The following is a 15,594-nucleotide window of genomic DNA, read 5'->3' as shown; positions in this document are numbered from 1 at the left end:
ATTTGTACCCAAAGTTTGACCCTGTCCCCTGCTGCAGGGATGCCAAATACATCCTTACACATAGACATCTTTCCTGCTTTGTCTGCAGTTAAGGATGCTTCTGGGCAAGGTTGTGTGTGAAAGTATGGGTCTGCAGGTTCACATCTCCTGTGATTGCATGTCGTGGCAGTCTGTTGTCACCTGCCCTGTGGTGGTTCCTGAGCTCTGCAACAGCAGAGCATCCTGTCCCAGCTAAGAGGGAAACATTTCTCACAGCCCTGGAGCTACAAAGTCTTTTAAGTCAGGGACTGAAATATTTTGTTCTGCTAAAACTTCATACACACACGCTTATACGCTACATATGATGATTTACAAGAACAACTTATGTTTTACAGATTGTATGAACTTCCAAGTATATTTTAATATGGAAAAATTTCAGTTAATATCATAATCCATGTAATGGATTAACATCTGGTTCTGATTTCCCAAACCTCGGCTTCCAAACTCTTCAGAAATTAATGGGAAAGTCAGTAGACAATTTCAGCACAGAGCGTAGTATTAATTCTTCATGTCTGTTTCATTTTACTTTATTTAGACTTGAAAGATATTCTGTCTTACTGGCATGAGTTCAGAGATCTCCCCTCATCACCCATGAATGGGAACCACATCACTGCATCCTCATCTATTATAACTCCAAGGAGAATTTTGAGGGAGAACAGCCAGAGAAATTCAGCCCAATCCATGTCAAGAGTTGTATAAAACAGTTCTTGTACTTTCCACTGGTATGACCTTTTGTTGTTGTTTATGACCTAGTTGTTAATTGAGATACTTGAATCAGCGGATTTAGAATTTATTGATTAATACAGGTCTTCATTTGCAGCCAGAAAGGGCCTTGTTAACCCCTGTAAGCCAGTGAAGAACTGGGCCAGTCGAGGAAACTCGAGTTTGTTGTTTCAGTTCTAATATGTCACACTATGGGAGTTTTGCAGTTGATTTCAATGGTAATTATGAAACAAAAGTGGAAGGTTTATATAAGTGCTATCTATGTGTGGCTTTCTGTGTCTTAAAATCTGTTTGTGATGTGACATGTGAGGTATTGCCATTTTATCTGGCAACTTCATTGGTTCATACTAGGGAATAAAGTGTCAGGGCACTGTGAGGACTGGGGGCTCCTGTGGGTCTGGGAATATCCTCAGGAGATGAAAGGGCATTTGTAACCGTCCCTGGTAGGTGACTGCTAATTCAGAGTAAGCATTTTTTTCCTTTCTTTTATGCATTAAAAAAAATTTGAAATTAACAGTCCTTTTTTTTTTTCCTTCTGCATGGAACAATTATTTGCCATTATCATGAGTATGTAACTGTCACATACAAGGTATCTGGTGCACTTACAAACTCACCATGTCCTTTCTTGGCACCCCAATATTCCATTGCTGCAGCTGGTAATTTATGATCTTCATTTAATATAATCTTGCCAAATTATATGAAGTCTAGTTTAACTCTTACCTCTGTACATCTAAAAGTGATAGTATGACCAATTTTTTAATGTCCAGAAGTAGGACTGAATGTAGAGGAGGGTAAATGCTCAGAGTGCTAAATGCTCTCAGATTTGTATCTCCAGATCAAAGACCTAATCTTACCAAAATAATTCCTTTTTCCTGAGTGGTAGCCACGGAGTAGCCAGACTTCAAGAACATAATCATGTTCAAAAAAGTTTCCTAACCTAAGACTCGGTGTGTACCTCAGGTATGCTGGTGATAACAGGGATACAGGCAGGCCATGGCTGTGACTGCAGGGCAGAAGATATTTAAAGAGATGTGTCCATGGCCACTGGGACCAGAAGGGTACAGACAGCCTTGAAGGCTTTGCAAGAGAAGCAGTTGGTGAGAGAAGACAAATTTTGGCAAGAATGAGGGAGAGAGGGATTGTCATAAAAAGAAGCAGAGTAACAAGGAAGACAAATCTTTATTTCATGTAACTTGGGTTGCTGCCCACCAGGCTGTGGCAATTCTGCTCTCACCATAGGGGGGTGGGGGTGTTTTATCGCATGAAGCTGGCAAAGGGAGCCCCATTGCTTCAGTTCTGCAGCTGAACCCGCAACATTTCTGTACGTTTAGAAGTGATAGCTGGAGGCAAGGCTGCTGAGGTAGCCCAGAGGGAAAGGAGAGCAGTCCTGAGCACTGCAGTGGGACCCTGTGAGGTGTTAGTGTCCACCTTGGTGACTCTTGATGCTCACAGGTGAGTGTTTCAAAACTGAGCACTGCACTGGGGCTGCAGCCATGACCCAAGCTGGAGGCATGTGCCCCTGGGCTGTGAGACAGCTGTGACTGTCCCCAGCCATGCAGGAAGGTACCTGCATTGGGTCCTGCACATGGGCTGGAACTGGAGTGCCTTCATCCCCTCAGTAAATCAAAACTATCACACATTGATTCAAAGCACTCCTAAATAAACGAGCCTATCAGCTGGTGTCAATAGGATCTCTAGTTTCTTTCCCATTCCTCAGCATCCTTGGGTCCCCAGAGAATAAAATCAAGCACAGGAGACTGTAACAGTCAGGGCTTGGAGATTATGTAGCATCCAGGCACAGCCTTGAGGAGTCATGTTTGCTGACATTAGGTTGACTACAGCTTTATGGTCATTTTACACATGACAGCACATCAACTGTGTAAACCTTGCTGGAACAGGAGATTGCCTATGACTAGCTGCTGTGAAATGGAAATCATTTGTCTGTCTCTACATGGACTGAAAATGATGGCTACTGTTTGCTAGTCATTGTCACTTCTCAAGCTTCTTTTCTAATTTGGTGTAATTTTATAGCAGAGACAAGGCATTAAAGGAGCTCACAGTGCAGGTGTGTGTCAGATCCCCACTTCATCAGTGCCTCCCATCAGCCTCCCATCATACTGAATGGGCTTCACCTTGAGAGCACAGATCATATTGTATTTTCACAACTTCAGTAGAATTTATTCCAAGGGAAATCTGTGTTCCTGCACAGAGAAGTATTAGTACTACCCAAGGTCGCTTAGGGTAACAGAAATGAGCTGTAGCTGATGTGACTTCTGGTGGACAACCTGTGGATTCAGGTACCATTTAGCATAACTGGTGTAGACTTTGAGCCCTTGGGTTCCTGTGCTTTCAGGGTAACTGTAGAGGAAATAATAGATGTGCTAGCCTGCCCCTTGCACCATAGCAATTTTGTAAATAATGATTATGCCTGTTCTCATTTTTCAGACTTAACAAAGCTATATAAAGTTTGTGGTGTAGTTAAATTTTAGTATAATAATTTAAGTATGGATTTAAGCATAGTTTTGTACAAGTGAACTGCATTTTGCTTTAAATGAGCCTAGAAAAATTGAAAATGCTTTGACCTATTATTTTTGACCAAAATCAAATGTTCCTGTATGGTCCATAACCTGACCACGCCGTGTGTCACAAGAAAAAGAGAAATGTTCCATTTTAGTTTTTTGTGATATTCTATTTCATATGACTTGAAGTAGAGTAAAGATTAGGATAAACAGACTTTCTGCAACATAACATCCAAGTACAGAACATTTTATAAGACAAAAGGAACAAAGACTCCCACTGAAAACCTGCTGGTGTCAAATAATCATTTATTTTGCTGTTGTTGACTTGTCCCTGCCTTAATGACAGGGGCTTAGCTACAGGAAACAATATTCCAGCAAATGCTTGTGAAACCCTGTGTAATTCCTGTCACATCAAAAGCCTGTGTGGAATTGTGTGCTTTTGGCTTCAGTGCTCTTTTTTTCTCACACATACAGAAACAATACATGAGGAAGTATTTATGCTTATCAAGAAAGAAGGCTACTTTGCTTTGCAAACACAGCACATCAATGAATCTTAAACTGCAGGTCTGAAGTTTGGGTGAATTTCAGGGTTGATGTCAAAAATTGTGCTCAAGAGCTTTTTCATCATGCTCTCCATGTTCCTGTGGTAGCTGCTTGTGAGGTTTCGGATGGCTTCTGTTGTTTGCTCTTCTATTTTGGCAGAGAGGTTACCTTGGGAGCCCATTACCTGAAAAGCAGAAGATCTCTGAGCAAAACGAGAGGCTATATATAACCATGTTTATTGTACTTTTCTTCATCATGCGACACAAGCATAACACAGACACATCACAGTGCTTCTGAACAGTGAGGGTTTGATCTGGGTTCAACTGTAGGCATAAAAACAGGATTAAAGGCAACCCTCATATGCTCATTAGCAATGGGAATCTCCCTATGTAACGAAAGTTTCCCAGCTCGCTGTGGGAAAAACACTGTGTATGTTTTGTCTTTTATATGGCTCATTTTAATTTGTTTTCTATTTTAATGACTAGGCAGCTAAGTTCTATCACTGTGTGCCTTTGTTTGGCCTCACTGAGAGTGCCTGTGAGTGCAGCTAAGGACCAAACATGGAAAAGCCTTCCTGAAAATACATAATTACAGTTTCAGAGTACTTGAAATGTCTTCAGCAGTTAGTGATGTATAACCCTCAACAGGCCTCAGACAAGGTCTTTTAATGTTACATTTTCTTATCTGGCGAAATACCAGACAGCTTCTGGCACAGTTAATATCAGGACATTCGCTTAGAATTTAATTGACTCTAGACTCACTGAACATTTTAGCAAGGTTATGTTATAAACAGACGCACACGTTCCAAATCTGTAACTTTGCTCCTTCCTCCCCCATTGCCCCAACATCCCTTGAATTCTTCCCTTATGGAAAAGTCCTTCAGATACCAGCAGAGAAATTGATTTCCAGCTAAAGAATTCCATGTGGAGAGAAGAAGACATTTCTGCATGCTGGCAGAATAAGAAAGGAATGAGTAACATATTGTTTTTGTTCCTGCCACGGTTCTCTGGGGTGGACGAGCAGGTGGAGCTAACCTGTGGTATATTAGTGGGGTACCTAGAGCATGACCAGAAACAAGGGAGGGGTCATTAACTCTATTTTCCATGTGGTTTCAGCCCGACTTAGCCCTAAAAAGAAGGAAAAGCATCTTTTGCACAGGCCACCTTCTCTGTTCCGTTTATCAGTACCTGACAACGTAGTAAGACATTTGTCCATAGTTCACACGTAAACCATTTTTCAATTTGGAAGAAATGTAGGTTGTAGACATAATAATAAGTATTGGGAAAAGATTATAGTTTTCTATAATAACTATTTTTAGCTGACTTTTTTTATAACTTTTAGACAAGTTGCAAGGGTTGCATGTGGGAAAGGTTGTACAGCTTAGATCAGATTTATGGAACTGAATTTTTCCACTGGGGAAAGTACCTTTCTAGAGATCCCAGATGGTTGCATGTTATCCAGCCACTAAATACTTTTGAAAAGCCTCAAGAAAAGTATTATAATTTTAAGAAGAGCCTCTGCCGACCTGCTTTCTCGGCTCATGCTAATGTTGTCATTTGAGATAGTAAGCTCTTACACTTCTATGTGCTTTCCGTCTCTTCTTCAGTTTCTGAATTTGAGGACCTTTTTCTTGCAGAATGCAGGCAATGCTCTGGCTAATTTATGATTTTTGCTGACCTTGAAGGTTTTTCCCTTATTTTTCCCATACAGGTTTTATGCTAGTGTCATTTCAAAGCTGCTAAAATATTACACTGGCTCAGAAGCCACAAAATTCAGAACTAGACTGCATATGTCCAGAGTTAGCTGACCTCAGACAATGAGTGAAAAAGCAAAATTGGTTTGGGATCCAGGCAAAAAATTCTGCATGATTTGAAAAAAGATTTTGCATATTGTCATTCTAACCTCAGTCTTTATTTTTCTGTTGCTGTTCTTAATTCTACATGGATATGAAGCTGCTCATAGTATGAGAAAATTTGCTCCTGTTTGGATACAAGTGACACAAAGTAGGAGGAAGAATGGCATTAGAGGAGACTGTGACAGAGAATTAAAAATACTTGTGTCCAAATACCCGAGAAAGTAAACTGAACCGGGCATCAGAGCTCCCTCTGCACGGCCTTTGCTGGAGCTCCTGACTGCCTCCAGACACAGGTTAATAATGATGGCATTTGTCTGGGTAGGTGAACGTTCGACATAGTGGGGTCAGGGAATGTGGAGGAGGACTGCAACGATCTTGTACAGCATACTGTCATCTGAGGAGCAGTATGTGCTCTGTCCTGCTCGTGTGAAACGTTCCGTCGACAAATAGTGGCCTTTCCCTGCAGCTTCAATTTAATTGTGGTGAAAAAATGGAGTTCACAAAAAAGCATCTTTACTCTTCTGCTATCAAGACCTAGAACAAGAAGTCTGGCTTGACTGAAAAGATGAACAAATTTTAGAGGTGTTTATACTTTATTTTGGTGACAGTAAACAACTGAAATGGTACACTTAAGACATTCTACCTGGTCTGCCTATGTGACAGTGTGTCTGGGGGCTGGCAAGCTATTATAGGGACTTTGTGTGTATAGGTGTTCCTAAGGGTTGTGATCCCTGCTGGAAAATGTTTTATGTGAAGTGTGACTCAAATGACAGGTTGGTAAAACAGATTTTGTTTGATCTCTTTGGCTTTTTTTTTTTTCTTTTTGCGCACACTTTTGCACAAGTACTTTCCTTGTCTTTGCATGACACAACCTGGGGAAAAAACAAGACCAAGAATGTAGGAGGAGGGTCAACTGGTAAAAATAATGGTTTGGGAATTTCATGGAAATACTAGAGAAAAATGCAAGATGCCATAAATGTATAAAATAGCTTTATTCAGATAGGAAAATATTGAGTCAGACCACTTTTACTATAGAAACAGTGAAAAACTCCAAAGTTTTGCTGACTTCAGTTGACAAGGGATGCAGTCTTATATGTAATGAAAAGAGACAGCTGAAGTGGAACAGAAATGGAAAGAAACATTTTAAACTTTTGCTTTTACTGACACATCCACCTTTCTGAATCCTCCAGTTTCAGGACAGGAACTAGGTCTGTCTGTGATTATAGAAAAAAGACCCAAAAGTATTTTTCCTTAAGGGACATACATCTTCAAAGCATAAATATGAACCAAATATAGAATCTGGTCCATTTTAGTGGTGAATGTTCACAGTTTCTTCTACAAATGCATTCAAAGCCTGTGAAAAAGTCCAAATGAAGCATATAGACACTGTAGATGACACCTCTGTGTTTAATCAGTATGACCAAACTGGTTTGCAGGAGTCTCCAGGTAATACGCTTGGAAGAAATTTGGTTTACCACTGAGCAGTTTGGTAAGACAAAAGAATACATGCAGGTTTCTTACTTACATTTGTTTCCTTGTTTCTAAATTCCTTCTCCCTCTGTAGTCTGTAGTGGTCTATCTCAGCTGTGGCTTCTTCCTTGGCCTGCTTCAGCCTTTTACCCTTTCCTAGAGGGGGAAGAAAGAGGCATTTATTTCATACCTTCCCGGTATCCCCAAAGATGAATCTCTCCAAATCAGACATATTTTAGCTGCCATAGTAGAGCGCTGACTTTGCTGAAAGTCTTGTCCATTGGATTTATTTGCACAAGAACGGTCAGAAGAGACAAAGTGATTTCTTTAGAATACTTTTTGACTGCTAGCCAGTCATGCAAGTACCCCTCTTCTGAGACCAACTTCCTGTGCAGAAACACACATCAAGTGGAGAGCTTCTTGGTTTGCTGACAACAGAAGTCTTTCTGCAAGTAGACATCTTCCAGCAACACAAATGCATTTTTTCTAATCACAGCTTGGTGTTTAAATAAATATCTATCTTTTCTTCATCAGCAATAGTAGCAGCCAGATAACAGATTTTAGTTGTCACGGATGGGAAAAGACATTATTCTGTAAGATTTCCTGTATTGATTGGTTGCCAGAATCCCTTCATCCCACACCAACTGGATTCTGCTTAGAGCTGGCAGATATCCAAAATAATGCAAGATGTCTTAACCACTACCAAACTGAGTTGCAACTTTCAGGCTTTGTCCTTTCCTCTCCCACCCTTTTCTACTGACCTTTGTTAAATGCAGAGGTGAGTTACTAAGAGAAGGAGGTCAATTCTTTGCCAGTGCACAGAAACCATAAAAGGGATTAATTTTTCTTTTTAAATTTTAAACAAGAAGGTGATCTGTAAGGCGACATTTAAAGATGTAGTGGAAACTAAAGCCTTCGTCCTCACCAGGCTTGCTTGCATACCTAATTTTGTTTGCTGTGAATAGTTTGTTTCAGGTAAAACACTATGGGCTTGTCAAATCAAGAGCATGTAAGTCACTGCAGGACTGGACATAAGGTCCTTCCTGGATCTAGTAGGGTTGTCATGTAAAGAATAAGAGTAAATAGTTTGATGGAAATGTGGTGTTTAAGGTTCTACATGAAGGAGCTGACAAGCTCGTCATAAAACCCCTCTGGGCTTCTTTGTCATTTATAAAGTCAGTAAAGTTCCATGGAGCTCATCAGGATTCCGCTACATTACTTTGTGAGGAAACAGTAATATGGAATGCTGGTATGCTATACTTGATACCTGGGCTGGTGCTGATTTTTGGGGTCTCTTTCTGCTGTACAGCTAGAATTTTAGGAGTGGGAGGAAAAGGTTGCTCCCTTTTCTTTACAGGAGAAATATCTTCAGTGGCTGAAAAATTGCCTAGTTGCTTAAATTAGGATATCACAAGAATGTGAGAGTGGCGGCCTAGGCAGCTGAAAGAGCCATCTTGATCTCTTGTGGCACACTGATTCACTGATTTATTTACTTATGGTAACAACCTATTTAAAACCACTGAGCAATGAGAACCTTTTTTTTTTTTTAGGCTCTTAATTCAAGCACAGAAGACAAAAGATACCTTTCCTCCCTTCCTGAAATCCTAGGAAACATTCTCTGCCTAGGCTAGAAAGATGAACATAAATATATCTCATTTTCTTTCTCCAAGCTGTTACACTGCTTTGGTTACATCTGAGCTGGGCTTCTCAAGCCTTATCAGGTGTGTCATACAGCAACTTGCTCCCACTGAGCATGGCATAATGAGGAAGCTGAAGCTTGGGAGGAAGACTGTTTTAATACATCTGAGATTCAGCAAAAGCCTGGGTAAAATACCTGATTCAGCAGGAAATTACTTCTCCAGCTGATTGCTCCTTCCAAAATAATTATCTGCAGATGGGTGAGTGGAAGCAGAGAGATGCACAACATGGGAATTACCTTTTAAGTCTTGATTCCTGGACTTTTGGCTTATTGTGGAACCTTGGGGGTGGCATGTGCACAGGTTTTCTATAGGAAGGAGCAGCTTACTGAGGAACTAGACAGCTTTATTGACTCCAGTCCATCAGTGCAGGGCTCTCCTGTGTGGGAAATTATATATCTCAGAGTCCTTCTTCCATTGAGCCACTGTGCTTATGTATAAAGAGGAGAGAGGCTGTTTCAAACCTAGTGGGTACTCTTCCAGAGTTTGTATTTGTTTGAAAAAGACTGATCTCCCCCAGCTTCTCCCACTCACTGTATGAAGTGTTGGGACCAGGATGAGTGAACTGACAGATCTGTGTAAGAGCCTGACATAAGTCTGGACAACAAAATTTGGAACCAGGTTCAGGTCTGTATTTTGAAGTTTCCCTTATTCTCCTCTCCAAATTTGGAGCTGATCAGCCTTTTGTAGAGTTTCCACTCTGTAGGAGTGGAGCCGGGGGGCGATTCTCTGGAGCTGGCAGTCAGGGGGAGTGACTACGATGAAGCTTTGCCAATTTCACCAGCTGAGGAACTGGATCTCTATAGCAAATTAAATTATTTCAAAATCAGTGGGATTTTAATTTCAAATTCCATCTGGGGGGCCATCTGTAGTAAATATGTTGCATATTTGGCCACCAGATAGATAAATATATCCATTTAAAATGCAGAAAATGGAAAGAGATTAACTATAAAACAACAGTTCAGTTGCCTCTGACAATGTAGATAGTGAACCAAAGAGTATATATATATATATATATATATGTATATGTGTGTGTCAGCTCTTGACAGTGCTCTGGAGTAAGCACAATACATAGGGTGTCACTGTAGGGTGGCAGCCATTTCATTTTTCCATGATGCCTTTAGGATTGGCACAGCAGGAACCTGCTGCTTCCTATTTAATTAAGTGGAAAAGCTGTGAGTAAATTACTGCTAGTCCAACAACGTTGTGGACAGAATCGGCAACTGCCAACATATGCGATGGTGCATATGCTGCACCTGATTAAGTTAAGCAGAAACTAGAGCTTAACCTGCTGTTCCACTAGGGACAAACCAAAATTAATTAATCAGTCTGTTGTTAACCACTTGTCTGCTACCGTAGCTGTGCAATACAGGACTGCCTTTTCAAAGCTTACTGATCTGCTGGGCTGAGCTCTCTGCACAGCACAGCCAAGCTGAACTCAACCCTTACACTGAAGGGTGGCGGAGCACTGAAATGCAGCCAAAATCGTGCAAAAAGAGGGCAAGAAGTGCAGGAGGATGGGCCAACCAGCCTGGCCCGATGACATTTCCCTAGGATCGTAGAGGTGAGGTACAGAAAGCCCCAAATTTGAAGAGCTTTTTGCCACAAAGGTCATTCTGTGGGGGCCAGGATTGCTGCTGACCCTCTGTCCCTCCTTCCATCCTTGAAGATGGGGAGCAGCAAAGCAGCTGGGCTATGCCTGGTTTCCTCGTCCACAGCCTATACATTTTTAGGCATCGTGTTAAATTGGCCAAATTTTTAAAAACTTGCTGTGACCAGCCAGCACTGTACAGGATTTTCTTGCCTAACATGGGAAGGTGTTATTAGCATGGAGAAAGGCTGTATTCTTCTTTCTAGGTATTTCTGTGATGTTCATGAAACACTTTGCTCTGGTTAGATCCACAAGAAGTGGTGTCTTTTAGGTTGTTGGAGTTTTTTAGATCTTGTAAGAAAGACAGTAGGAGGCAAAAATGTTGCATTCTAATTTGTTCAAACACTAAGTTATCTTACTTTCCAAAAACTGCAATGCTAAAATTGGAGTTTTGTTTTCAAACATATTATCAAGGCTTCTAGCTGAATTTCTGCATAGAAATCAAGTCATTTCAAGAAGTTGCCAAAAATTAATCATAATTTCTTAAAATAGAACCCTTTCAGTTGTCTTTGCTAAATTGTCTGGAAAATGGGATTTGGGGATGTGCATTGTGAGAAAACGATTTTGTACTTTTAATAAAATAGAATAGAGGCAGCTGAGCATTATGTATAGCTTTCTCAGTAGATAAAATATGTCTTGGATATTGTCCAAGAGGGCGCCATGGATATAATTCTGTTTACAATATCTTATTTTGATTAACATTTGGTTTTAATCTGATTTTCTATAATCTTTCATCTGAGTTTTCTTTTTATTAGGCATGAGAAATTCAAGGGAAGATATAAAAATCTATAGGAGAACGAGTTTTGCTAAGCTCAGTGTTCACGACACATTTGTTTCCCTTGTTTTACCCAAAAGGATTTTCAGGAATTGATGTCTTGGCGCTCACAATGCTCAGTTATTTCTGTGATCCAAATTGTGCTTAAAGTAAAAATGATAGATAAAGCAGCACCATGTTCAAATGGTCAAAGGATTGTGTTTAATCAATCTAATAATTGGTTTGGCTTGTGTTTAATCAATCTAATAATTTCAGCCTTGCATGTGTTCATTTAATTAATTATTTAAAATATTAATAATTTTTCAGGTATAAATGATATCAGCTAGTGATATCATGCCAGGAAAAAGAGTATTGAGCAAGAAGTAAGAAAAAGCATGTATAGAGGAGCTTTAGCATTATATTTTTGCTTTGTGTGTATCACTATAATTTTATTTGCTAATTTTTTTCAGTTACTTCAAGTGGCTTTTGCATTACTAACAAGTGCACATATGTCAGCAAAACCTAGGCCCATTAACTGTTTATATACAATATTATGTGTGTTCACACCACATTTTGATTGGTTATGTGAGTATCAACTGTAAACACTGAAGGCTTTGCATCAGGGTAGTTTTGCTAGTCCCATTTCCTTGCAAATGCCTGTTCCTGGTGCGTCCCAGGAACAAGCTGCCAGCTGCTGGCCCAGTGTCAGCACGGCAGCCAGACCCATCGGTGCAGTGGTGTTGTGCAATGCCTGCTCGGGGTGACAAAGGAGGTCACAGGGCTGAGAGGGTTCAGGGCTTTCCCTGGCAGCCCGAGCTGCAGTGCAAGCCCTGAGCAGCAGCTGCCGATCCCAGCTGGTGCCGGGTGGATCTGAGCCGCCCACTCTGGGGTGAAGCAGCACCTCCCTCCTTGTTCCGCCCAGCTGTGTGTGCACAGGTCAGCCAACTGCACTGCACAGGTCTGTTGCATTTCATGTATTGCCTTTCAGCTTAGCTTTTATGCTCTAAGACCTGATTCTGCAGTCTGTGTTCAGGCCAAACTCCTCCTTCCGCTGTGGCTGTGCCTTTCCAGATCATATGCTTGCTTTGGGGGGCAGTGTGTTTCCTCTGCCCTACATGAGAAGGGAAAATACATCCCTCCCAGAGCTCCTAATTTGGCTGTATAAGAGGTCAAAACACTACTCAACTATCCCTTGCCTTCAGGTTTCTGCCTGAAAGAGTTCTGTTTTATAAAGGTGGGAGGATTTGTTTTAATCTCTACTGTGTCTGCAAGGCACAGGCAGTGCCTGGGTGCTTAGGGAGGGGACTTGCCTTTCTATTTATTTTTGTGTGCTGCTGTACAAATTGATACATCACACTAAAGATTAATGAGCACAAAACAATGCTGATTCACATGTAGAAGGGATATGGAAACGACACAAATTATTCTGCTTAGCTTCCATTCCTCCCTGGAAAACAAAATGTATTCCTTTAACTGTGCTCTTGCCCCACATGACTTCACTGACATCCATTTTCTTTGCATTCTACTGCTGGTTTCTGAAGCAAGATCACTCTAGAAAACAGTATTAATGTTTCAATGCTAGTGCAGGTCAATGACTCATGTGGTTGTACCTGCACTCAGAAGAATAATTACTTGTACCATGTAATAAAACTTCTGTGAATGATCTATTACAGTACTGAGAGTGCTCATGGTTTTACTGTGACTTTGATTACTATCAGGGTGCTGAAGTTTCCCCTTAGTTTTCATATAATTTTTTGAAGCCCAGCTTCAGTTAGGAGACAAGTTACTGGATTTTGCAAGTAAAGAGGAACACTAAAAAACCTTAGCAAAACCTATTAAGAAAAGTAAAGAGTTTGGAGTCTAGTCCTCCAGAGCTGGCAGCTGGCATGTAAGATTTTAATTTAAATAGCAAGACAGTAATGGCATTATCAGCATTGAGATAAAGGAAGAACAAATGCAGCTGACAGGATGAATATAACAAAGAAAACATTTTTTAATGTAATAAGGCACATGTACACGTAGGCATAAGCACACAGGGTTTTAAGCAAACTTTGAATTTTCGTGTTTGAGTGAATGCCTGGCTGCACTCAAGGCACAGCACCAGTGCATATATACAGATGAAATAATCTTTTTCTGTGAGCTACTGTAATTCTGAAGGGCTTGCACTTGAGAAGTACAGTAAAACCAGGCCAACTACTTACTTTTTTTGGCTTCCTCCAGTTTGTCCTTGGCACGTTTTTCTGCCTGCAAAAGCTGCTGGATTCCCTGAGACTGGCTGGTCATGCTGCTTGCTGGGGCTGGTGAACTTCTGTGGAGACTGGAGCTCAGAGGGAGTTTTATACAGCTGCCAGGCTCTTCCTTGTGTTTTTTGTTCTGTGTGTTATTGCAACAAGCTTCCAGATTGTACCAACCCAGCTGGCTGTGCCTGGATTGCTGCTGGGCGCACAGGCCTGGGAGTGCAGTCAGAAAAACACGGCAGCGAGGCTGAAGGGAATGTCCTCCTCTCCTCAGGGTCATAGAGAACTTGAAGTCTTTGATGAACATATTGGGGCAAAAAAGAGCACTTCAAATGGCTTGTATTTTAATGGGGAATTGTTTTCTCTTTTAGGCTCTTATTTCTGAGGCAGAATACAGTTAATCTTGTCTAGGAACCGAGGGGAAAAATATTTTCTTGGCATTTCCTTTAAATAAAACTTCACCTCAAAGTCAAGACTAAAGCTCAGTCAACAAATAATTTTGGTTGAACACCAAGAACTGCTTGCAGGCTTCTGTTTAATGTTACTTCTTAACATTACTTATTAGAGTTTTCACTAAAAAAATATTCAATAGGAATTAATTAACTGGGGACTAAAGTTTAAAAAAGCATGTAGTGATTGAGGTATGCTCTGCCTTGTAATCTGCCATGATGGAGACGAGTGGAGACAAGATGGACTGAGAAAGTCAGGGATTAGCTCTAGGATCCAGACTCTAGAAATGTATGAATGGTGGGCTGGGTTTTACTTTCAAGTCATAATGCACACAACAGTCAAATGAATGCCTGTGTGTGGCTGTAAATGCACATCCCATTCCCTACAGAAGGAAAGAATGGTTTGTGAGCTACTGCATGAATAAGCAGCATATTCATCTTCTGAATCCTCATTAAAAAACCTAAAAAATCTCACCTGTTACAGGTGCTTCAGCCATTGCATAGGAGAGGGACATGTCACATTGCATAATAAAGATAGATTTATTTTTTGAAAAAAAATACCTCACAGCACAAGTATATTTATTACAGATTCTTGACAGAGCTCTGCCAGGACTAGAGATCACCTCCTGATATAAATGTCTTTTTCATGCTGCAGTTTCATACCCACAATTACATATTTATGGATGTGATATGATTTCTACAGATATTCTACATAAAATACATTTCTATAAAAATTATTTGGTGCTGTTAATGGTTCTTATTCTAGGGCCCTTTGTTTTCTGGGGCTTTCCAGGGCAGCTGTGTCATGGTGCTACTTTGCTGTGCTAGGCTGTTACCTGATCCTGTGTTTTTTTCCCTGCCAAATAGCTGTAGGTTTGAGAGAAAATGGAAGGAGAAGCCTCTGTCCCTATTATTGTCTTTGGCAGTGCCCTGAACAGACAGCAGCACTGAGACCTGGAAAAGGAATTTGTTTTCTGTTCTGTGGTATTGCAAAGTCAAATTTCACTCAAGCTCCGCCTTTCTTACAGGGTATCAAACACTGAGTTTATTTCTTCATCCAGAAGCTGTGTGAGATGCTTGCTCATCTCCAGCACTGAAACTTGAGGTTCACTCTAACTGCAGGACAGCAGACATGGCACTGTTTTGAGAAGATTTTAATGCATAGCATTGAAGTTTATTTTATTCAGACACAGAAGAAGAGATGATCAATTCTACAGCAAAGGTGGAAACTGTAGGGTTAGGAAGCCATTTGCCACTGTGATTCAGCTACAAGTGATATTACTGGCAAAGAAAAGCAGAAGTGGAAAATGAAAGTAAAAAATGAAGAGATCTGGTTTACTCGGGGCAGGAAACTTGAGCTCGGAACTTTAAAGCAGAAGTTACTTAAAAATTAAATAGGAAGTGGAAATGTCAGGCTCGTCTCAAACATCAAAAGTATGTCCTTTTCCAGGACAAGGGTCTCGTCAAGCAAATCTCCCTGCTGCGAGAAATGTTACAAAACTACAGGCAAATGAAACTGTTTCAATTTCTGGACTTGGCTGAAAGCATTATGGGAGAGACCTTTTGAATTTTCAGAGTAGTTCTCAATACTATATAGTATTTAGTAATCATCAGGTACTAATGATCTGAATTTTGGTATTTACAATCTATTAAGTAA

At 40.6% G+C, this 15,594-nt stretch overlaps 1 protein-coding gene across 1 annotated transcript; it reads right to left on the bottom strand.

Annotated features, from left to right (window-relative positions):
* Window positions 1-3,512: 3,512 nt before the first annotated feature.
* ATP6V1G3 (ATPase H+ transporting V1 subunit G3) lies at window positions 3,513-13,614 on the bottom strand. The gene is made up of 3 exons (XM_038144921.1): window positions 13,453-13,614; window positions 7,205-7,305; window positions 3,513-4,008 (listed from the first exon to the last, which is right to left on the bottom strand). The coding sequence occupies exons 1-3, from the start codon at window positions 13,532-13,534 to the stop codon at window positions 3,835-3,837; spliced, it is 357 nt and encodes a 118-aa protein (XP_038000849.1). The 5' UTR covers window positions 13,535-13,614; the 3' UTR covers window positions 3,513-3,834.
* Window positions 13,615-15,594: the final 1,980 nt, after the last annotated feature.

The sequence above is a fragment of the Motacilla alba genome, chromosome 8 (genome assembly GCF_015832195.1).
Source record: "Motacilla alba alba isolate MOTALB_02 chromosome 8, Motacilla_alba_V1.0_pri, whole genome shotgun sequence".
In the NCBI taxonomy this organism is placed as follows: Eukaryota; Metazoa; Chordata; class Aves; order Passeriformes; family Motacillidae; genus Motacilla; species Motacilla alba.
Note: the sequence above shows the minus strand (reverse complement) of the source record. Positions and strands in the feature narration are given on the sequence as shown.